At 37.5% G+C, this 25421-nt stretch overlaps 1 protein-coding gene across 4 annotated transcripts in view; it reads right to left on the reverse strand.

Moving 5' to 3' along the window:
• Nucleotides 1-25421, reverse strand: part of ALG14 (ALG14, UDP-N-acetylglucosaminyltransferase subunit) — a 95359-nt gene that overhangs the window by 39909 nt on the left and 30029 nt on the right. For 2 of the 4 annotated variants that reach the window (XM_011382190.2, XM_023524439.1), the window contains exons 3-4: nt 22293-22421; nt 18391-18522 (exon numbers count right to left, since the gene is read on the reverse strand). In XM_011382190.2, the coding sequence (XP_011380492.1) occupies nt 18391-18522; nt 22293-22421 (261 nt within the window). The remainder of the gene's footprint in view (nt 1-18390; nt 18523-22292; nt 22422-25421) is intronic. The other 2 variants (XM_011382191.2, XM_023524440.1) reach the window with 1 other exon arrangement.

The following is a 25421-nucleotide window of genomic DNA, read 5'->3' on the forward strand; positions in this document are numbered from 1 at the left end:
ATCAACAAACAACCAGTGCTGGTAAGGATGTAGAGCAAAGGGAATCCTTGTGCACTGTTGGTGGAATTGCAAATTGGTACAGTCACTATGGAAAACAGTTTGGAGGTTTCTCAAAAAATTAAAAGTAGAATTACCTTATGACCCAGAAATTCCACCTCCAGGTATTTATCTGAAGAAATCCAAAACACTTATTCGAAAAGATATAGGCACCCCTTATTCCCACTGCAGCTTTATTTACAATAGCCAAGATATGGAGGCAACCTAAGTGCCCATCAATGGATGACTGGATAAAGAAGTGATACATATATACAATGGAATATTACTCAGCCATAAAAAAGAATGAAATTTTACCATTTGTGACAATGTGGATGGACCCAGAGGGTATTATGTTAAGTGAAAGAAGTCAGACAGAAAAAGACAGGTATAAATGATTTCACTTATATGTGGAATCTAAAGACCAAGATAAATGAAAGAAGAGAAACAGACACATAGATACAGAGAAGAAACTCATGGTTGCCAGACGGAAGGGGTTTGGGGTGGGGGGAAAAGGTGAAGGGATTAAGAAGTACAACTTGGTAGTTACAAAATAGTCACGGGGATGTAAACTGCAGCATAGGGAATATAGTCGATATTGTAATAATCATGTGTCAAGTAGGTACTAGACTAATGGGGGGGAGTCGTTTCATAAATTATACAAATGTCTAACCATTATGCTGTATATTTGAAACTAATATAACATTGAATGTCAACTGTAATTGGAAAAAAAAGTTAACGAGGGAGCAGTTATGCAATGTTTTTTTTTTCTATTCTATTTTTTTCATTCCGCTTAAAAGCTCTAAGTACCCATCACTGTTTTAATAGCTTCTCTAACTCCTCCCTATCTCCCTCTTTCGTGACTTCTCCCCTTCAATATTTATTGAACTTCTATATGCCCAAAGCACTTGATAGGTGCTAGCATTGCCAAGATGAGTAATACATCTTACCTTTCCTCACTGAAAATATGGCTCCCAATGTCAAGTGTCACCAGCCTCAGGCCTGGATGCAGTTGGAGTCAAAGTGATGAAGCCCAGTAGCTTTCATGACGAGACGTGCATTTAACCATGCTCCAAGGAATTTCAATGATTGTGCCCAGACCCGCCAGGCAGTACCTCAGAGGTGAGGTAACACTGGTCATTTTCTGCATGTACTACCATCCCGGGGCTGGTTTCCACCATAGTCCATCCTCCCCAAGACCTGTGTTCTGCAGAGGAAGAGATAAGGCCCCGCTTCCTTAGGGCCAAGGTGCAGGAAGTCTGCATTCAGATTTCCAGAACTCCCCATGCTACTTCCATTCGAACTCTAGTTATAGATATCTCCGAATCTTAAGGACTCCACTCAACTTGGACTGCAGCAGCCCTTCCTAAGTGCCACAGTCTACACTCGATTATTTGTGCTCTGTTTGTGCTCCCTTCTTTTCTTTTTTTCCTTCAGAAAAAAGGGGGATTTAAAAAATCCTAAACAAGAATGTCAATTTATTGCTTTTCAGATGCTATAAAAATAGAGCTATATTGATTCACTTGACACTTTAAAATAGGCACTGAAAACCTCTGAAACTGGGAATTCTAGGAATCACTTGTGCATTTAAACTTAAGATCATTTCAAAGACTTCTTTTCTCTTCATCCCTCTGTTCTCCCTTAGCACCAGTGCCCCACCTCTTTCCCACAAGGCCAAGTCTCTCTAAGTTCATTGCCTCTGACCACACACCACTCCTTCCTTTGAAAACAGCTTTGTTTCCATCACGCTTCCCTTATTTTTATATGCTCACAACTAGATGCCTTTTCCTTCAACTTTCATATTTGTTTCCACTGTAGCCACATTACTATTCTTAGGAAAACATGCTAGCTTTCACTGTGGAAGGAAGAGGCCCCACCACGTCCCGATCTCACACATGCCTGTGATGGCCTGGAACAGTGACAACTCAGGGAATGATGCAGGCAAAGCAAATGTAGAGAGCAAAAATGGAAGTCAAAGCCACACTGGCTTCTGCAGAGAGGAAAAACGTAACGTTTGCCAAGTGGAAAAGGATCAACTTGGAAAAAAAATCATTTTCAATTTTGAAGCATCCCTCCAAATGAAGAAAAATCAAAATAATTCAAAGCAACCTCAGATACTTTACAGCCTAATTTTGACACAGATTTTGTCCTGAGGTCACTCAGAATATGAAACAGAAGCCATAACATTTAAATTAAATACGTCATTTCTGGATGGAAGCAACTACGGGTTGTCACCCAGCCAATGTGTCAGGGGCACAGCTGGTAATTTCACCATGCAGTTGGGAAAAGCAGTTTGTCAGTCCTAAGAAACCAGATATGTGGGAGGATTTTCACATAAAATCACTTCTCCCAGTGGACTCTGACCATCACCAGACTTGCTATATGCACATATAACATAGAGTTGGTCCCTCTGTTTCTGTATGAAGGTTACTAAACGTAGTGTGTATACAGAGGGGAAACCCAAGCTGGCAAAAAGTAAACCTGGCATTATCTTAATGCATTATGAGGAGGACTGGTCAACAGAGGAACAGGAACTAAACACATTTAAACAAAGGGCTCCCAAGTATGATTTCCTTAATCTTGGAAAACAGAAGCAGTAGACAATTGTGGTCTGTTGCTTATTTGTCTTGGCTTGAAAAATCTTATTCTCATTTAACTCTACTAATAGATAGGGATCTTGGGTCAGATGAACTTAAGTATAACTTAGTTTCCTTTGAACATGTTATAAAGGTTTTTGATCACCAAAAATATAATACCAGATGAAGGTCATTATACAAAGACAATCGAACCAACAGCAGTTAAGGGGAAAAATTAAGTTCCTGTAAGGGTTGTGGTTTATCAACAAGAAGTTAACTGACGCTTCTTAATGTTTCAAAAACATGTCAATCAATAGGTCAATAAAAATTTTATATCCTATGCAAACAGTGGTAATCCCTGTGCCACCTAGTTTGTGGCTCACCACCGAAAATGCCTAATTAAAAAAAAAAAATCACAGTATGCCACTTATGAACAATAACCCACTATCTGAGTCATTAACTAGCTACTGCTATGAACTTAGACATTTCAGATCTCAAACTGGGTATGAAACATGGAAAAAAATGACTAAGTAACATAATGGCCTTCTTTCATATAAAGAATGCCTGTACATGTAATAAATACATCTAAATTTGTCTTGGTGAATTAAAGCAGCTTCAGCGTTAGGCAAAGAGGTAGAGAGTATTATGCTGAAATGTCATTCTCCAGTTGGTTTATCATGTAGATATGAAACTATTTTTTTACTTGATTAAAAATTAAATTAGGTTTCATTTTTATATGCAGAGCTTTTTGCTTGAGTATTTCATTTAACAACAGCCAGGTTGGAAAAAAGCCAGTGATAAACACTGCAGACTCAGGAAACCCTTCTAGCTTTTCGGGCCTTTCATAAAGCCCAAGAAGAATACCAGTTTACAGAGTGGGCGTCTTTGTTTTGTGATGACTCACATTATCCAGGATTCATTCATTTATTTTTAAGTCATTCCACAGATATGCGAAAGGCACTTTTCTAGGAAGGGCCATGGGAACCACAAAAATACATGGCCTTTACCCTCAAGAACTTTACAGATCTTTCCCCCACCAACATAAGCAGTCCTCGTACTTTAGTTTAACGATCAATCGGCAACCTTGCAAATTAAACTTTCTCTTTTCCTTGAAACAAACTAATTTTACCGTAGGGGCGTATTTTAAAGAAAGTGTGAGATCAGCCTACTCACTCAAAGACTAACTCAAAGACTCTTACTTTTCAGAGAAACTAAAGACACAACAGTGAAGAAATTCTTGGGTTCTGAGATGTAGAACAGTGAACTAACTACAAGGAGTGCCTAAGATTCATATTACTGTGGGATCAATGTGTACATTACACTATGGAGAAAATGGCATAGAACGTATTATGAAAGGCCAAGACTGGTGGGACTATTCAGATATAGTTTCAGAAGGGTTAACAAAGCGTCCCATGTCTCTCGCTACTATCAATAGAACTATTAGATAGAAAATTAGCAAAGATATAGAAGTCAACAACATTGCCAACTTACAGAATCTAATAAACAATTTTACAACATCCCATACAACGACAGCAGAATACCCATTCTTTTCAAATACTCATGGAATATTTACCAAGACAGACCATATCTTGGATCATAAAACAAACCTCAACATACTTAAAAACAGAGTATGTTCCCTGACTATAATGGAATCAAACTAGAAATCAATCACAGAATGATAACAGGAAAAAAAGTTTCCAAATACTTGTAAATTAAACAAAGCACTCTAAATAATCCATGGGTCAAAAGAGGAAGTCTCAAGGGGCATAAAAAATAGAATCAAATGAAAATAGAATATAACATTTGTAGGATAAAGTTAAAGCAATGCTAAGAGGAAAATTTATAGTACTAAAATGCTTACGTTACAAAAGAGGAAAGACCTTAAGTCAATAACTAAGCCCCTACCTTAAGAAACTAGAAAAAGAGCAAAATGAACCCAAAGAAATCCGAAGAAAGGAAATAATAAACATAAGAGGAGAGAAAATATAAAACAAAAAGCTGATACAAATGGCATCTATATAAAAAAAGAATTATATATCATGATCAAGTGGGATTTATTTCAGGAATGCAAGGCTATTTCAATATTTGAAACTCAATCAATATAATGCACCATATCAATAAGCTAAAGAAAAATCAAATGATTGTATTAATTAATACAAAAAAGCATGTAACAAAATTCAACACTCATTAATGAAAAAATTCTCAGCAAATGAGAAATAGAGGTTGTGATGATTAATTTTATATGTCAACTTGACTGGGCCACAGAGTGCCCACACAGTTGGTCAAACATTATTATATGTCTGTGAGGGTGTTTTGGATGAGATTAACATTTGAATCTAGATTCAGTAGAGCAGATTGCCTCCCTAGTGTGGGTGAGCTTCATCCAATCAATTGAAGATCTGAATAGAACAAAAAAGGCTGAGTAAAATCCTATTCTATCCATTCTGGTTCAATTTTTCTGAAGAACCCTAACATGGAAGGCAAACTCAACTTGACAAAGAGCAGTCATTAAAAAAACCTATGGTAGCATCATACTTAGTGGTGAAAGAATGAATGTTTCCCCCCTAAAATTAGAAACAAGACAAAAATGCCTGCTCTCAGCATGCTTATTCTACATAGTGCTAGAAGTCTTAGCCAGTGCAATAAGGCGAGAAAAGGAAACAAATGATATACTGGTTGGAAGAGAAGAACTAAACCTTCTCTATTTAGAGAGGACATGATTGTCTTTGTAGAAACTCCCAGGAAATCTGTTTTAAAAACACCTAGATTTACTAAGTCGGTTCAGTGAGATCACAGGATATGACATTAAAAAGCAAAGATCAGTTGTATTTTTATACATTAGCAACAACATGTAAAGACCAAAATTAACAACACAATACCATTTATAATTTACAATAGATCCAAAAAAAGGGAAAATACCAAGATATTAATTTTAAAAAACATATACATAACCTGTTAGAAAACTCAATATAGTAAGGATGTCGATTCCCCCCATAAGTGATATATACATGCAATTCTCACCAAAATCAGAGCGAAGTTTTTTTGAACATATAGACAAGCTTATTCTAAGATTGCCATGGAAAAGCAAAGAAACTAGAATAGCTAAAACAATTCTGATAAAGAATAAAGTGAGAGATATCACTTCACCTGAAGTTCAGGCTTACTAAACATAGCTATAACAATCAGGACAGTGTCTGGCAGAGAAATAGACACAGAGATCAATGGAACAAAGATTCCAGGAGTAGATTGATACAAATACACCCAACCAATTAAAAAAAAAATTTCCAACTGCTTTTTGACAAAGGGGCAAAAGCAATTCGGTGGAGGAAGCAATGTATTTTTTAACAAATTATGCTGTACACTGATAGGCAAAATGAGCCTCCATCTAAACTTCACAACTTATGTCAAAATTATTCATGAATTTAAATGTAAAACATAGAACTATAAAGCTTTAAGAAGTAAACACGAGGAAATCTTTGGGATCTAGGGGCTAAAAGAATCTCAAGAGTTCTGAGACATGACAACGGAAATACAACCCATAAAAAAAAACTGATTAACTAGATTTCATCGATAGTAAAAACTTTTGCTTAGAGAAGGCAGAGAAACTGGAGCTCTCATACATTGCTGGTGAGATGTAAAATGGTATAGTCACAATAGAAAATAGTTTGGCAGTTTCTTATAAAACTAAACTTGAACTTTCTATCAGACTCAGCAATCTTATTCTCGGGCATTTACCCAGAGAAATGAAAACATATCTATACAAAAACCTGTACATGAATGTTCACAGAAGCTTTATTCATAGCAGTAAAAAACTGAAAACAATTAAAATGTCCTTCAATGGGTGAATGGTTGAACTGATCTATCCATACACTGGAATCCCATTGAGCAACAGAAAGGAATTATTGATACATGCAAAAAACTGAATGGCTCTCAAGTGTATTATGTTTAGCAAAAAAAGTCAAGTTCAAAAGGCTCCATACTGAATGATTCCATTTACAGAACATTCTTGAAATGACAAATTACAGAGATGGAAAACAGATTAGTGGCTGCCATGGGACAGGGAAGTTCCTTTGTGGTGACGGGACAGTTTCATATCTTGATTTTGGTGGCAGTTACACAGATAAAGCACATGGATAAAACAGTACAGAACTATACATATACTCACACACAATGACACACGAAAGCCTATTAAACATGATGAAAGCTGAATAAGATCTGTAGTCTAGTTAACAGTATTGTACTAATATCAGTTTTCTGGTTTTGATGTTGTATTACAGTTATATAAGACATCACCATTAGGAGAAGCTGAGTTGAGGGGTACATGGAACTCTATGTACTATTTTTGCAACTTCTTTAGCATTTAAAAAATGCTAGAAAAAGATGTATTCAAATACATTTTAAAAGAATCTCAAGTAGCATAACAAGCTATAGGCTGCAAAGATGGATGAACTATTTCTGATTTAAATAGTTTTTTTCCCAAAGGAATTACTCTCCACTTCATGTCTACCTGTTGTTTCTTTATCACTTTTCCTGAAGCTAACTAAATATTATACTTCTTGAGGAAATAGGCTATATTTCATTCATCCTTTTCAGTGCCTGCTACAATGCAGATGTTGAAAAAGTATTAGTTAAGTTTTTAACTGAGCAAGTTAGCTAATTCTGGCAGAATGTGATCCATTTCTAAAGAGCACTGGAGTTATGGTATGCTGACTAGCTCTGTGCCCATGCTACTTAGACCTCTTTGGACTTTGAGATCCTCATCTATAGAATGGAGGTACAGAGAACTACGTCAGAAGATTGTTAGGAGAGTTAAATGAGTTAATATATGTAACGTACCGAGAACAGTGTCTGACACATAGAAAACAGTCAATAAATGTTATTTTTCTAAGAGATTTTAAAAATATGACTTTTAGGTAGATCTAGTCACATGAATCAAAATGATAATCAATAAAATGTTTAAGTGACCATTTCCTTTAACTTCCATTGGATTTTAATGAAAAGAAGTCTGTGGGGATAATAGGGAAAAAAGCCAAATATGCCATCTTAACAGTATTTATAATATTTAGCCTTATAAAAATGGCTACTTTACTATTGCATTGATATCTCAAGTTCTAGGTACCATTAATTTCTTATAACAAAATATTCTAGGTAAAATTCTAATTAATAAAGGTACAGTCTAAATATTTCAACTTTATGTACATTATGTGACTCTCTTATTTGACGAACTTATTAATCTTTTACTCTTCTGAAGATGACCTTTATTCTTCTCTGACTAAGCAACTCTTATATATCTTTGCTTAAATGTCATCTCCACTCTGAACCTTATCCAACTCTGCACAGAGGATCTATCACACTGTAACCATACAGCTGTGGGCAAGATTGCTATCTACTGTACTGACTTTTATATCTCTTGAATACGGTATAAATCCTGACACACAGCAGGGTCCTCGACAAATATCTGTGAAGGAAGGAACCGCTGACTTCTTGTAATACTGCCAGAGAGATTTTCACTTCCCACCATTAAGGCACTTGGCATACTGTGTTATAATTATTTTCCCATTTGTCTCCTCCACTAGAGCGTAAGCTCTCTGAACGCAGGGCCCACGTCTCACTCATGCGTGCACCCTGAGTAACTAGCACAGTGACTGGAATAATCATTAAGGAGATGCACCGAGAGACTAACACAGGCCCGGCACTGTGGCATAAGTGCAATGAACAAGGCAGTCACACTTCTTACGGAATGAAAACAAATACATAAGAAGAGAATTTTTTATTTGGATCCGTACTATGAAGAAAATAAGGCAGGGCAATAAGACAGGGGGATAAGGCTGTGAGCTAGAGGCAGTGCTGGTGGTCAGGGTTGGCCTTTGGGAGGAGGTAGCATCTGAACTCAGAGAACAAGTCACTTTAGATCAAAGTGAAGAGTCCCTAGCACAGGGTGCAGCAAGTACAAAGGCTCTGAGAGATGAATCAGCTGGTTTGTTAAAAACAAACAAACAAACAAACAAACAAAATCCAGGCAGGTACAGGTGGCACGTAGTCAACCGGAGGAGAGGAGAGGAGAGGAGAGGAGAGGAGGTCAAAGCAGCAGGTTGGGACTGGAGTGTGCAGGTTACACAAGTTTGACTTTATTCTAAGGGCACAGAAAGCTACTGGAGGATGTTAAGTGTGAAGTAAGAGAACCTAATTTACATTTTAAAAAAAGACATTGGTTGTTAAGTGGCGAAGAAATTGCAGAGGATCATGAACTTCTCTTCCACAGGCAGACAAGTTAGGAGACTGTGGTAGGGGGTTGGATGGCAAGGTGACAGAGAAAATGGACAAAAATGGGTAGATTGTGTGATAAATTTTGAAGACAGGGTTGGCAGGACTTGCTTTGAACACAGACAATAGGGTGTCGGAAAGAGGAATCAAAAGGAGGAAGCAATGTATTTTTTAACAAATTATGCTGTACACTGATAGGCAAAATGAGCCTCCATCTAAACTTCACAACTTATGTCAAAATTATTCATGAATTTAAATGTAAAACATAGAACTATAAAGTTTTAAGAAGTAAACACGAGGAAATCTTTGGGATCTAGGGGCTAAAAGAATCTCAAGAGTTCTGAGACATGACAACGGAAATACGACCCATAAAAAAAAACTGATTAACTAGATTTCATCGATAGTAAAAACTTTTGCTTAGAGAAGGCAGAGAAACTGGAGCTCTCATACATTGCTGGTGAGATGTAAAATGGTATAGTCACAATAGAAAATAGTTTGGCAGTTTCTTATAAAACTAAACTTGAACTTTCTATCAGACTCAGCAATCTTATTCTCGGGCATTTACCCAGAGAAATGAAAACATATGTATACAAAAACCTGTACATGAATGTTCACAGCAGCTTTATTCATAGCAGTAAAAAACTGAAAACAATTAAAATGTCCTTCAATGGGTGAATGGTTGAACTGATCTATCCATACACTGGAATCCCATTGAGCAACAGAAAGGAATTATTGATACATGCAAAAAACTGAATGGCTCTCAAGTGTATTATGTTTAGCAAAAAAAGTCAAGTTCAAAAGGCTCCATACTGTATGATTCCATTTACAGAACATTCTTGAAATGACAAATTACAGAGATGGAAAACAGATTAGTGGCTGCCATGGGACAGGGAAGTTCCTTTGTGGTGACGGGACAGTTTCATATCTTGATTTTGGTGGTAGTTACACAGATAAAGCACATGGATAAAACAGTACAGAACTATACATATACTCACACACAATGACACACGAAAGCCTATTAAACATGATGAAAGCTGAATAAGATCTGTAGTCTAGTTAACAGTATTGTACTAATATCAGTTTTCTGGTTTTGATGTTGTATTACAGTTATATAAGACATCACCATTAGGAGAAGCTGAGTTGAGGGGTACATGGAACTCTATGTACTATTTTTGCAACTTCTTTAGCATTTAAAAAATGCTAGAAAAAGATGTATTCAAATACATTTTAAAAGAATCTCAAGTAGCATAACAAGCTATAGGCTGCAAAGATGGATGAACTATTTCTGATTTAAATAGTTTTTTTCCCAAAGGAATTACTCTCCACTTCATGTCTACCTGTTGTTTCTTTATCACTTTTCCTGAAGCTAACTAAATATTATACTTCTTGAGGAAATAGGCTATATTTCATTCATCCTTTTCAGTGCCTGCTACAATGCAGATGTTGAAAAAGTATTAGTTAAGTTTTTAACTGAGCAAGTTAGCTAATTCTGGCAGAATGTGATCCATTTCTAAAGAGCACTGGAGTTATGGTATGCTGACTAGCTCTGTGCCCATGCTACTTAGACCTCTTTGGACTTTGAGATCCTCATCTATAGAATGGAGGTACAGAGAACTACGTCAGAAGATTGTTAGGAGAGTTAAATGAGTTAATATATGTAACGTACCGAGAACAGTGTCTGACACATAGAAAACAGTCAATAAATGTTATTTTTCTAAGAGATTTTAAAAATATGACTTTTAGGTAGATCTAGTCACATGAATCAAAATGATAATCAATAAAATGTTTAAGTGACCATTTCCTTTAACTTCCATTGGATTTTAATGAAAAGAAGTCTGTGGGGATAATAGGGAAAAAAGCCAAATATGCCATCTTAACAGTATTTATAATATTTAGCCTTATAAAAATGGCTACTTTACTATTGCATTGATATCTCAAGTTCTAGGTACCATTAATTTCTTATAACAAAATATTCTAGGTAAAATTCTAATTAATAAAGGTACAGTCTAAATATTTCAACTTTATGTACATTATGTGACTCTCTTATTTGACGAACTTATTAATCTTTTACTCTTCTGAAGATGACCTTTATTCTTCTCTGACTAAGCAACTCTTATATATCTTTGCTTAAATGTCATCTCCACTCTGAACCTTATCCAACTCTGCACAGAGGATCTATCACACTGTAACCATACAGCTGTGGGCAAGATTGCTATCTACTGTACTGACTTTTATATCTCTTGAATACGGTATAAATCCTGACACACAGCAGGGTCCTCGACAAATATCTGTGAAGGAAGGAACCGCTGACTTCTTGTAATACTGCCAGAGAGATTTTCACTTCCCACCATTAAGGCACTTGGCATACTGTGTTATAATTATTTTCCCATTTGTCTCCTCCACTAGAGCGTAAGCTCTCTGAACGCAGGGCCCACGTCTCACTCATGCGTGCACCCTGAGTAACTAGCACAGTGACTGGAATAATCATTAAGGAGATGCACCGAGAGACTAACACAGGCCCGGCACTGTGGCATAAGTGCAATGAACAAGGCAGTCACACTTCTTACGGAATGAAAACAAATACATAAGAAGAAAATTTTTTATTTGGATCCGTACTATGAAGAAAATAGGGCAGGGCAATAAGACAGGGGGATAAGGTTGTGAGCTACAGGCAGTGCTGGTGGTCAGGGTTGGCCTTTGGGAGGAGGTAGCATCTGAACTCAGAGAACAAGTCACTTTAGATCAAAGTGAAGAGTCCCTAGCACAGGGTGCAGCAAGTACAAAGGCTCTGAGAGATGAATCAGCTGGTTTGTTAAAAACAAACAAACAAACAAACAAACAAAGTCCAGGCAGGTACAGGTGGCACGTAGTCAACCGGAGGAGAGGAGAGGAGAGGAGAGGAGAGGAGGTCAAAGCAGCAGGTTGGGACTGGAGTGTGCAGGTTACACAAGTTTGACTTTATTCTAAGGGCACAGAAAGCTACTGGAGGATGTTAAGTGTGAAGTAAGAGAACCTAATTTACATTTAAAAAAAAGACATTGGTTGTTAAGTGGCGAAGAAATTGCAGAGGATCATGAACTTCTCTTCCACAGGCAGACAAGTTAGGAGACTGTGGTAGGGGGTTGGATGGCAAGGTGACAGAGAAAATGGACAAAAATGGGTAGATTGTGTGATAAATTTTGAAGACAGGGTTGGCAGGACTTGCTTTGAACACAGACAATAGGGTGTCGGAAAGAGGAATCAAAATGTTTCCTGGGGATTTGACTCAAACAAATTTATCAACATGGGAAAGAAGAAGAAATATCTACTATTTTAATAGGACCAAGAAATGTTGAGATGCCTATTAGATAACCAAGTGGAAAAGCAGCACATAGCAGGCACTTGAGATAACAGTTTCACTAGCTACCACTTCAAGGACAACAGACTCCCCTACAAGTCTAACCCATAATACAGCAGTCCAAATCTGACTATTCACTGCTTCCAAGGTTACAGAGACAAACAGAAAATAAGAGATTGAAATGACCTGAGAGCTCAGTTCATCTGATGAAATATGTCGTTTTTGGCTGCTACTGATGTTCCCTGACCCAAATTTTTAATACAAAGGTGCTAAATTTTATGCCAGAAATTTCAGACAAATGCTGTCAGTTCAATTCAGGTATTCGCTCCACTTTCCTAGGCCTTACATATACTGGAGTGGTTCGGTGTCAAGAGAGCAGGGAGCAATGACTCACCAGGTCACTTTTACTCAAAGATCATTAAGCACCATTTTTAAGGCTATGGAAAGCCAAATGTTTTGATGCTTTTGGCAACTGCACATATTTTAATCCACTTTACCTTTTTAAAATTCATATTGATTGAGATATAACTGATATACAGTAAAATTTACCCTTTTTAGTGTACAGGTCTGAGTTTTGACAAATGCATACAGTTAAATAACTACCACACTGCAAACAAGATACAGAACAGTTTCTCATTCACAGAAGTTCCTTCAAGTCCTTTTGTTGTCAATTCCTCCCACCCCAGGCTGGCAACCACTGATTTGTTTTTGGTCCCATTGTCTTTTTAAACTCAAGAATAGTCTTATGAATTTATGACTTCTAGTAACAGATGCCTGGAAAAGCCATATTTCTTGAAAAATATGCTTGAAATATTAGAATCACCTAAAAAGTATTTAATGACCTTGTAAAAGACTATCCTTTCCAATTATTGTTAAGGATTAGATTCAGGTCTCCAAAACAGAGTTTACAACTTTTCTCTAAGGCAAGTTTTTCGTTTAATAATCGGTTTGAAGGAAACAATTATGACTTTTAATACACACTCGATAGACAAATTGACTTTTTCTTCAAAATAACCTGAGGTTTTAAATTACTATCTCATCCACAAGTCAATTATGACACAAAACAGTATATATCCTCACAATGGTTTTACATATGATTTTCTATAATAGGAAACTGGAAAATGTGAATTCGATTAATTTTCCAAGCCAATCTCATATATAGAATTCTGTACTAATACTTCTTTAGTAGTACTATTCCCCTTATTTTTATTATCCATTTGGGTTTTAAAAATATTTTGACAAATACAGATATTTAACTTTAAAATATATACTATTATTATTATTCAATTAGATCAGCCTGTTAAATCTACTATGAAAGCAAGTATTTAACTTGAGCTGCTGGGATATATTTTTATTTTATATTATTATTTAGAGAGTAATATTTAATGTAATTGATTTAAAAAGTAATTTATTATTTGATTCTTTTTTAATTTATAAATCTATTTTCATGATTACTTTTAAAAAAACTTATTAAATTTATTGGGGTAACAGTGGTTAATAAGATTACATGTTCGAGCGCATAATTCTATAATACACAATCTGTATATTGTATTGTGTGTTCAACCCCCAAAGTCAAGTCTCCTTCCACTACCAAATATCTGACCCCCTTTATCCTCTTCTACCTCCCACTCTCTCCCCTTTCCCTCTGGTAACCACCATACTGTTGTCCGTGTCCATGAGTTTTTGTTTGTCTTGTTTGTTCACTAGTTGCTTTTTGTTTTATATCCCACATATGAATAAAATTATATGGGTCTTGACTTTTTCCATTTGACTTATTTTTGTTATCAAGATCCATCCATATTGTCGCAAACGGCAGTATTTCATCTATTTTTATAGCTGAGTAGTATTCCATTGTATACATCATTGTATATATGTATCAGAGCTTCTTAGAGATTAAATGTCATCTATCGAAGGATACTTTGGTTGTTTCCATGTCTTGGTCAATGTGAATAATGCTGCAGTGAACACAGGAGTACATATATATTTACGAATAAATGTTTTTAAAATTTTCAGGAAGAACCCAGAAGAGGGATTGCTGGGTGATATGGTAGCTTTATTCTTGAGTTTTTGAGGAAACTCCACAGTGTTTTCCGAGGTGGCTGCACCAATTTGCATTCCTACCGGCAGTGCATGAGAGTTCCTTTTTCACTACGACCCCTCCAAAACATATTTCTTGTCTTGTTGATAATAGCCATTTTAACAGCTGTGAGATGTTATCTCATTGTGGTTTTGATTTACATTCCCCTAATATCTAGTGAAGTTGAGCATCTATTCATATATGTTTGCTATTTGTATGTCTCCTTGGGAGAAGTGTCTGCTCAGGTTCTCTGCCCATTTTTTAATGGGATTGTTTTCTTGTGAAAATGTAAGATTTTATGTATTTTGAGGTGTTGTTGGCAAGTATCTTTTCCCCTTCAGTTGGTTGCATTTTTTTGCTGTACAGAAGTTTTTTAATTCGATACGATACAGTCCCACCCATTTATTTTTGCATTTACTTCCCCTGACTTTGGGGTCAAATTCAGAAAACCCAGTCTAAGACCAAGGTCCATTAGTTTAGTACCTATGTTTTCTTCTAAGTGTTTTATTGTTTCAGGTCTTACATTTAGGTCCTTGATCCATTTTTAGTTTATTTTTGTGTATGGTGACAAACAGCAGTCTAGTTTCATTCTTTTGGCATGTGGCTCTCTAATTTTCCCAGCCCAAACTATTGAAGAGGTTTTTTGTCTCGGTTGTATGTTTTTGGCTCCTTTGATAGTAACTACTTGTGTGTGTGTGTGTGTGTGTGTGTGTGTGTGTGTGTATACATATAGGTTTATTTCTGGACTCTCAATTCTGCTCCATTGGTCTGTGTGTCTGTTATTCTGCCAATACCATGCCGTTTTGATTACTGCCGTTGTAGTATAATTTAAAGTCAGGGAGTGTGGTATCTCTGGCTTTGTTCTTTTTTCTCAGGACGGCTTTGGCTCTTCAGGGTATTTTGTGGTTCCATACAAATCTGATGATCTTTTGTTCTATTTCTTTAAAAAATGCCATTGAGATTTTTATGGAGATTACATTAAACATGTATGTTGCTTTGGGTAATATGGCCATTTTAACTATGTTGATTCTTCCAATCCATGAACACAGAATGTCTTTCCATTTCTTTGTGTCTTCTTCAATTTCTTTTAATGTCTTGTAGTTTTCAGTGTACAGGTCCTTCACAACCTTTGTTTGTAAGTTTATTCTTACGTATTTAATTTTTTTTGTTGTAAATGCAAATGGAATTTTCATTTTTTTCCTGAAATTTCATTATTAGTATATATAAAAACACAGTAGATTTTTGTATATTGATTTTGTATCCTGCAACTTTACTATATTTGTTTATTTTTCTAATAGTTTTCTGGTGGAGTCTTTAGGGTTTCCTATATAAAGAATCACGTCATCTGCAAAAAAGTGACAATTTTACTTCTTCACTCCAAATTTGGATGGCTTTTATTTCTTTCTCTTGCCTGACTGCTCCGGCTAGGACTTCCAGTACTATGCTGAATAACAGTGGTGAAAACAGGCATCCTTGTCTGATTCCTGATCTATTAATTGATTCTTAATTGTAAGAATGAAGGAACACATCTGCCATGGTATCGGCCAGAAATGGTGATTCAGTGGTTAAGCCCTTGGAATCAGAAAGTCCTGGATTCCAGTCCTAGCTCTGTTATTTATCAGTTGTGCTAACTCTGGGCAAGTAACATCACGCCTCAGAGCCTCCATTTCCTAACCATTAAATGCAAATAACAATACTACCTACCCTATGCAGCACGAATGCAAGCACTTAATACCACGTCTGGCACATATAAGTGTATTCAATAAATACTGGCTATTATATACCAGATGGAAGTTCCATTAAAATGTTTTATTATTCAGCATTCACTCTAGAACAATAAGGATAGAGTATTTATATTTTATAGATGACAAAGTGAGAAACAGAGACAGCTGAATGGAGCAACAGACTTAGTAGCTCTGGTGCACGCACTTAAAGAAAAGCAGATAGGCACCTGGCCGTTCAGACACTCGTGTAACTTAAGGTTATGACCTTCTGCCCACTGCCATCCTTTCTAAAAGTAAGTTTTTCTTCCCATTTTTTAAAGAAGTAAAAAAGAAATAGTGTTTTGTGATAAAAGTCGTAAGAAAGCCAAGGATGAATACAGGAGAGATCTGCATGTTACAGTTTTGCTTCTAGTGTAGAAAAAAAGGCCTCTTACCCATGAACTTTATTCTCTACACTTTTTCACTAAGTGGGAGTCCGTTCTGTGAAGCTGAGCATGTCAGAAAAGCTGATCAGATAACGCTCAGGTCTGAAATAATTTTTAATACAGACTTGCGTTTAAAATGGAAATAAGTATTTCACATTTTCTCCCTTCCCCCCTCATATTCCTTTAGAAACATAATAGTTGTTTCCTTCAACTTTTTACAAGCAAATTTATAGCACTCATAACATTTTAGACTAAATTAGAAGGAATCTGAGAGAACATCTAAATCAACACTTTTGTTTTAAGGTAAAGAACGAGGCCCAAAAGGGAACTGAATAAAGTAAGATAAAAGCCAAAGTCGGCCTGGGACCACGTGTCCTAATGCCCCATCAGCTACTCTTTCCACGATAAGGGGCCAGGCAGTCACCAGAGCTCCTACGTGTCCGGGGCAGACATCAGCCAACATGTCACTTCTCCCTGCTGAGCCTCAACACCTTAAAGGCCTAAAGTCACTGTACTTAATCTGGCTGTCGCCAGTGACAGTGGCCACGTCTCTAGTGATTTGGTAAATGTTAACCTAAACTTTTCCACTTAGAATGTGAAGACCCTTTTTCTTTTTCCCCTTTTGTCTCCTTGAGTTTTACAAATAAATTAAAACTTTCAGAGCAATAATGATCCTTTAAGAAATCGTCTGAATTCTAAACACTAAAAATGTGTTTGGAGGCTGTGAGATAAACTTATTTTGTCAAAAATATAAAAATAAATATAAGCAAAATTAATCTGTAGTGAAAGAAATCAGAAAGTGGTTGCTTGGAGCCAGAGGCTGATTGGGAAGGGGCAAAGGGACACTTTGTGCGGTGACGGAAACGTTCTATGTCTTGATAGGGATGTGATCAAACTATACACTTAAGATTTGTGCATTTCACTGCACAGAAATTTATCTTTTAAAATCAATCTGAACTGCTCATGTAGAAAATGCAGATTTTAAAATTCTCATCTAAGGGACTTGAACTGTAGTCCAGCTGGTGAAAGGCAATGACTGAACTGATGGAGATTTCTCTAAATCACTGTAGCTAAATGCATTTCTGTTCATCTATGCATGGGAATAATATTCACTGTGCCAGAACTCAGGTATGTGGGAAGCAAGTAAAGGGTCCCTTTCAGGCCATGTCGATTAATGGAGTCTACCTTAAATAGGAATGAGAGAATCATTTAAGAACTGTGTACACTACTGTGATAACATATCCATGGCTCTGCATTGTCTACTGCAGTGCATTTAGAATTTAATAACAGAACTTCCATCTAAAGACACAAAGAACTTAAGACCTTTATAGGTAAGGAAGGTAAGGCTGCACACAGTGCACTAATTAAGTTTTCTTATTTCTATTTTCCGTATTCGTCTACTGCAGTGCATTTAGAATTTAATAACAGAACTTCCATCTAAAGACAAAGAACTTAACACCTTTATAGGTAAGGAAGGTAAGGCTGCACACAGTGCACTAATTAAGTTTTCTTATTTCTATTTTCCGTATTTGTTTCCTGTAAAAACTTGAGTGTGTATGACCTTCTGCCCACTGCATATCATATTTGGTAACAGTCTTAACGAAAACAAGGAGAGTATTGAAAAGGAATACAAAAATGGCTCTTCTTGTGTTGACGAGAACCTGATGTTGGCTCAGGAACCACAGGTGGATAGGAGCGCAAACTGGTTAAAGATACTGCTCTGTGGGTGTCACGGGACAAAGAAGAGAAAAGGGCACATTTCGATTACAAGCAACAGCTAGAAAGGAAAGAAATTTCTCCCCTCTTTCAGCAAGGGCATTTAAGTGATAAATTTTAGCATACATCATTAAAAGGTCTAGTATCGTATCTGGCAGGCTGATAAATGGTAGCTGTTTAAGAAAACAATATTTCCTGTTACTTATGAATGATCTGTAGGAGCGATGGGCATACGTACCAAATCTGGCTTCACTCGGTAAGTCAGGGGAAAGGAGAGCCACATGGAGTACAAGGTGGAGAGCACCGTGGACAGCCAGGACTGCTGCACCTCACGGCTTCTGGGAATACGGTGGATATAGTATTTGGGGAACTAGAAGGAAATAGTAAAAATTCAAATCAACTGGGCCACCGATACCAAAGTTAAACATTGTAACAGTTAACACATGTATAATAGGAAATGCTTTCTTGATTTAAAATTTTAAATCCAACTACTTTTAAATTAAGTTATAAAGTCTTTTTCATGCTTTATATAACACACATCATTGGGTTATGACAGAAAAATTCCTATATATGATTCAAAAACGTTAGTCAGTTTTGACAATAAGTTGGGGAAAATTTTCTATAAAATATATTTTAGGCAAAGAACTTAACGCGCTGATCTACAGAGTTCTTACAAATCAACACATAAGTCAAATAACCTGGTACCAAGATGGAAAGAGGAGATGGACTGACAATTCCAAACAGAAGAAACACAAATAACTAACTAATAAACATATGAAAAGATGGTTAACAATTCTACACAAAGGAAAACAATGAGTCATTTTCCCCCTACCTGATTGACAAAGACTGTGGATACCTATTTAACCCTATTTGATACAGATGAGGCTGCACGAGGGCTTGAATGGCAGAAGAGAATGATTGAGGGTTTCTTGGCGTCTGGCTACCACACAGGTTAAATCAGAGAGTAAAGGATTAAATATTTAACATAGTCCCCTCCCCATCTCTCCTTTGGCTTTGAGAAACAATATGCTCCTTGAGAATAGAAAAGCTTTTCCTAAACTAGTTAATACACACAGCTATTGGTTCTAAATTTTTCAGCATTTAGAAAGAGGCATGAAATTGTCTGGGGGCTTCCGTTATGCTCTAGGAGGGCAGAAGTGCAGTCCTTATACACTCAGCATAAAATGAAAATGGGCTGCACATGTGACCACTCTGTGTCACATATGATGATAAAGAATACTTCCTCCTCCTTCCATGTGGTACTAGTGGAGAAAGAAAGATTTGGGCTCAATGTGGTATTTATTTTTATTTATTAATCATTTATTAGATCGATGTTTTTCCCGCCAAGATTAAGGAGTATGGTAATAAATGTTAACTAGACTATAATATTGAATAGTTACCAAACTACAAGGCCATACAAGCAGTAATAAAGTGGGGGGAAATCGTAAAGAATTTTGTTTGAGGTTTGTGCTTGCCTAGTCTGTGGAGAATATTAATTGAAAAATATGTAATAGGCAAAATAGCACCATGGAGCCAAAATCTCTTATCAAAAACCATTTGGGTCAGAAGTGTTTCAAATGAATAATATGGTGCATATATACTACTTAATATCCTTCTTTTAGTTTTGGGGAAATAACCAAACATATCAATATGTCTACAGCAAAACATGATTATTCGCACGAAGTAGAATAAAGACTAAAAGGCTCAGGCCAATTCAAATCAAGTTGTGCTGTTAAATAAACCTGTGACAAACTTGGAATGTTTTTTCCGTTTTCAGAGCTTTTTAGAATTTCAGATCAGAGACTGTGGACCTGTACTACCAAACACATTTAAATACAATAAAAAGCGCAGTCAAGCGGACATGAACCTGGGGCCACCCGGATAGGCACAGTACCCTCGGATTAGCTACGACTGACACTTAGAAGCGGGTGCTGGGGTATCTGGTGTCCTGTGTCACTTAAAGAAAACAGAGAGCCAGGCTGTGGCAAAATCTTAAGAGAGTTTTTATTTATATAGTTTTAGAAAATAATCGAATATTTAAAAAAGTCGATGAAAAAGTTTTTCAATAGAAGGCTTGTATTTTGATCTTAACAAAAGTTCCATTTAAGACAAAGAAATGGAACAGAGTCTCAGAGAGCAACAATCAGGCTTGGCTATGACCTTGGGCCAGGCATTCCCCAGGGGCTGTGGCATCTGGAGAAATCCAAGTGAAAACATCTTTATAGGCATACTGTTTTTGTTACTCTGTACCTTTGCCTTGAGGGAAGTGTCCTTGACTCTCTTTCATGTTCTATTAATGGCATGCGGGACATAAAGAATGCTTCATCCATCATCTTACCCTTACCCCCAGGCCCAACATGTGGTTCAGAGTGACCAAATGACCCAAGCAGGGTCAGTCTTCTCTGGAACGCCTATAGAGACACAGGGACAGTTCTTCCTTTGAGGGACACTGTGGACTGCTAAACTGACTCTCCATCCATTCTCCTGGGGCCGAGAAGCATATACTTGTTTTAGTGTTCCTCTGTTCACTAGGCTTTTTCTGTAACAACTAAAACTGAACTATCATATTCACCACTTAAACTTGCTGTTCCGGCATTGTCAAGCCAGGAATTGACAAGTGAGCAGTAGAATCTATTATAAACAGATTTCCTACATAGATATGAAGATCATAAAGAGCTATGTTGGGGTTGGCAGGGACGAGGGTGGGGGGAACTGCACCATGTTTCCTTCTTCTAAAATCTCTACATACATCCCACGTCTACCCACCTACCCCAACGTCCTTGCTGCTCCCTGGTGCAGGCCATAGCCTTCTTCACCATGACTCCGATAGCTTCTTAACTTGGCTCTGCTTCTCCTCTTGGTCCCCTACAGATTCTCTAGAGAATCTCCTGAGTAATCTTTTTATAACATACAGCAGACCTTTCCTTTCATTCTCTTGCTTAAAACTCTCCAAAGGCTTGCTTATCAATGCACTTGCAATAAAATCCAAATCCTCACAATTGCCCCCGAGGCCCCATGTAACCTGGCGTCCAGCTCTAATGGCGCCTTGTTCACTCACTTGAGCCACACAGGTCTTCCTTCCACTGTGTGAACGCGTCACACTCATTCCTTCCTGAGGGCCTTTTCTGTTCATTCTGAACAGTCTACTTTGCCCCCAGACTGCCTCGCTGTTGGCTCCCTCCTGCAAATCAGGCCTCGCCTGAACATTATCTCGTTAGAGAGGATCCCATTTTCCCCACCGGGCCCGCCCCCCAATGCATGGTCACTCTCCACCACACTGTTCATAGCAATTATTAGTACCTCAAATTAACTGTTCATTTATGTGTCTGATTGCCTCTCTCCGCCGAATGCAAGCTTCATGACAAGAAAGGATTTCACGTTGCTCACAACTATAATTCCAGGGCACAGAAGTAATGGGTACTCGGTCAGTGTTTGCTGAATAGATAAATGACTATCATTACAGTTTCCAGAAGTCCAGTCTGTGGTCTAAGATGGGAAGGTGCTCTCCTTACCTCAGAGCATTGCAGGACTGTCTTAAGAGACAAACTAACCCCACCACCTCATTTCACAAATGAGGAGTCTGAACTTTCCCAAGGTGACAAAATCCAAATGTGTAGAGCCAGGACCTGAACCCAGGTCTTCCAAGTGTACTGAAATATGCTCCTGACTCGCCCCACTATAAGCTCTTCTTGGATCTCTGCTTCACACAAAGGAGCTCACCATCCTCAACACGGAATTAGCTGAAGCAGCTTCCTCTGGAGCTGTGCTCCCTGCCTCCTAATGCTTCTATATATAGGCAGCTACCCATCCTGACCCATTTCCTTTTCTTCTGACTTCACCTTATCTACCCTACATATCTACAGCCTCCAACCCTAGAGCTTAGTGTCCCTTTTCCTGGCTCTATGGAAACGGAGATCCCTGCCTCCTTCCCGCTCTTTGTCCTTTGTGCCCTGTTCTGCACTGTAGGTTTGGCACGCCAACCCCACCTACCACTGTTACCAATGGCTCCCTCCCTTCCCCCCGAGACTTTCTGGGGAAAAAGCCAGAATAAAAACATAGAGCCTCAGTTCAGACGTTTCTGTTGAACCTTCGGCCCCAAGTCCCTTCTGGCAAGTTCTGCTGTTTTGCTATTGCTCCTACCTGATAGCCAGCCAGTGATACCCGTCTAGAAACTAAGTTTCCGTTGAGTCCTTTCTTTTCGTGCAGTTCAACGTGTATATCCTGCAGCACATGAGTGTCCTGTAACATGATCCCGTCTCTCTCACACGACTGGCAGGAGTATAAAAGATAAAGAAGTGAAACTCTTATTCTCTCTGCACCACGTAGTTAGTGAAACACCCTTTCTATTTGAGCTTCCTAATTAAGAAATGGCAGGGACCGTGACCTATAGCACTGTGTAAGCCCACAGAGCCTCCCGGAGTTCCACGGACATACTTGATTGATGCATAACTAAGTGGTAAGAGAGACAACAAAGGTAGAATGCTTAAGAATAAAAAAAGAAGTGGAAAAACGAATTTTTTCAGGCTTCTAGTTTGTCTGAAATTATGTGAAAGTGAGTTAAATGCTAATGGTATATGACAACTTGTAACTTGCAAAGTATCTTCCAGAATTACATCACTGCTAAAAACCACAAACATATCTGGCTTTAGATTTGTGACAAGCTAATAGAAGTTTATAGTGATTTAGATGGAAACAATTCCACCAAGGAATCCAGACGGCATCATAAACCACAACAGAGCAGATCAAGCGGTCTATGAAGTCATTCTTTGCTGTTACCACACACTGGGACATACAACGCATTTATTATTTAATGAATGCCACACTACTGCAGAATCTTGGAAACAAAAATTTTACTTAATCAAAAATGATTTCAGCTTTCTTTCATAACTTTTCTTCAACAATGCAAAAGAATAGCAAATTTGAAAAGAAAAATGTTGGATGGTTCAACCAATCATTCTGAAATCAAGATGACCACAACCTACCACACCAAAACATGTTTTATATGCATGTCCTTCAAATATGTGGCAGCTGCTCTCCATGGGAGCTGATGAAGTGCCACGAAGGAACGAAGGAGCGATCAGTTCCAGACTGGGTCCTGCTGACAGTCTCTTCCTCTGGGCCCCAGTCTCTGTGAGGCATGGAGGTCTTGGAGATCAGGAATCACCAAGGAGCCGCAGTGGCCCTACAATTGGCTCTCAAATCTGAATTGTCACAGACAAACCAGGCAGCAGCATCTCACCCCCAAGGGCTCGCAGCTACTACTCACTTTGCCTTGAGAAGCCCCTCCTTGCCTGGAGGTCTCAGGCTTCAGGAAAATAAAAAAGTCATTTGTTCTTGATACAATTATGAGACTCTCACCCAAAAGATTTCTAAAGTCTTTTATAATAAATATTAGTTGTCCTCTTCCCAGCCTTTTATTGTATCCTTCTTTTGTCCACAGTAATCCAGTTTTTCTTTGGGTAATCCAATCCTCTCACATTCTCGGTCAGATGATTTTGGTGGAATTTCAGCTCCATCTCCTTCACCCCCAACCTTCAGCTACAACAGTAGGTCTGGGACAGCATCATTAACATTGAATAACCCTCGCCCCTGGCCAAAATGATTGGCTGAAAGATGGGGATACAATCAAATTTGAGACCATCAGACAGCTGTTTCCTGGGACTTCTAGGAAAAAGAAGCTTCATCTCTCCCTCCCTCTTTCTCCTATATGCTGTAAGAGACTTTCTTCTTGCTTAAATAGTCTAGTGCAAAAAATATAAAGCTGGGATTAGGGTTAGGGTTAGGTTTTTTGCAGAAGCTCTGAATGTTTTAAGAATTCTGTGCAAATTTAACTGACACAGGGAAACTGGCTAAATTACCAGAAGGTTGAAAAAACTGTAATGTTAATCATAGTTATTTCAATTCTATCAGTTCAAAGTCTGATTCAAAGAAAGTTTAATCTAACTTGCCTTTCTTAGAGAGATGAGACATGAGATAATTAAGGTTTAGAAAGAAATTTAAGAGAGTAAGCTATGTAAAATAGTTTAGAACCATGTATACATCTATCTGGTGTACTGTTTGAAAATAACCATTTATTCACTGAAATAGCCCCATTAGGTTTTTTATTTGCAATAAATTACAGTTATTTTCTTATTCATCTATTTACTTGGAATTATCTTTCAAATTAGAGGTTTTTTTTTTTTTTTACCTTAACCTATAACTGAATACAGTAAAGGTCCATTATAAAAGTTTAAAGTACACATATACATTAGTCACATTCTAAAAATATAATTATGTTAAACCATGGGTTGTAATACATAACTTAGGAACTGAAGCGAAACCCCACAATTGTAATTATATAGTTTACACACTTATTTCTTTTAGAAGTGCCTGAGAATTATGAGAGATACAAACAAAGAAGTTGGAAGTTTCAGCAGTTACGCACAGCCTCAGTCCACTGTGTGAAGTCAGCAGGTGTCGTGTAATGGAAGCATATGTCATGTAAGAGGTACTGACTGATAAATGCTGCAATCTCCACCAGTCAGCGCTGCATACATATATACGGGCGAAGGGACGCAATTCGAAAGAACGCCTATTTACTAAAGTAACAGAAAAACTAATGCACTTCCAAAATACAACTAGACTGGTCCTAAAATATTGATGTTTATGATACATGTTCGGGTTATTTAAAAAATATTTCATATCAATAGGTTATTACTTCCACCGGGGCTTTTATCTCTTCTTGGCTTTGTTTCTAAAAAATAACTTCCATTGTTCTTTAATTGTAATCTTAGAAAATACAGAAAATGTTCAAAGAGAAAAACAAAAATCAACCATTATCCACATCTCAGAGATGATCTCTCTACCCTCTATGTACACCCTTCAGATCACTTAAATCCTTCCTACAACTGAAAACATTCTACAATGACCTCGAGTTTCTAAAATGGGAATAATTTGTAATTTAGCAGGTTTCTTTCCCAATTTTCTGTTGCGATTCATGTCAAAACACACCCTCCATTTGTCTGTACATGTCCTGCACTTTCCAACTTCCTTACTTTTTCCCATGCTGTCTTCCTCTCTTCATATTCTCCTACCTTTTTGGAGAAGCCACCGCCCTCGCCCCAACACTAGTCCAGAGATCTCTCCTTCCCCCACATTCAAAGCACTTGTCTTGTCTGTCTGTCTGTCTGTCTATCTATCTATCTATCTATCTACTTATTTATAACTCAAAGCAATATATATACAGGCTACTTATTTATAACTCAAAGCAATATATATACAGGGTTTTGA

Source organism: Pteropus vampyrus, unplaced genomic scaffold, assembly GCF_000151845.1.
Source record: "Pteropus vampyrus isolate Shadow unplaced genomic scaffold, Pvam_2.0 Scaffold463, whole genome shotgun sequence".
Classification (NCBI taxonomy): Eukaryota; Metazoa; Chordata; class Mammalia; order Chiroptera; family Pteropodidae; genus Pteropus; species Pteropus vampyrus.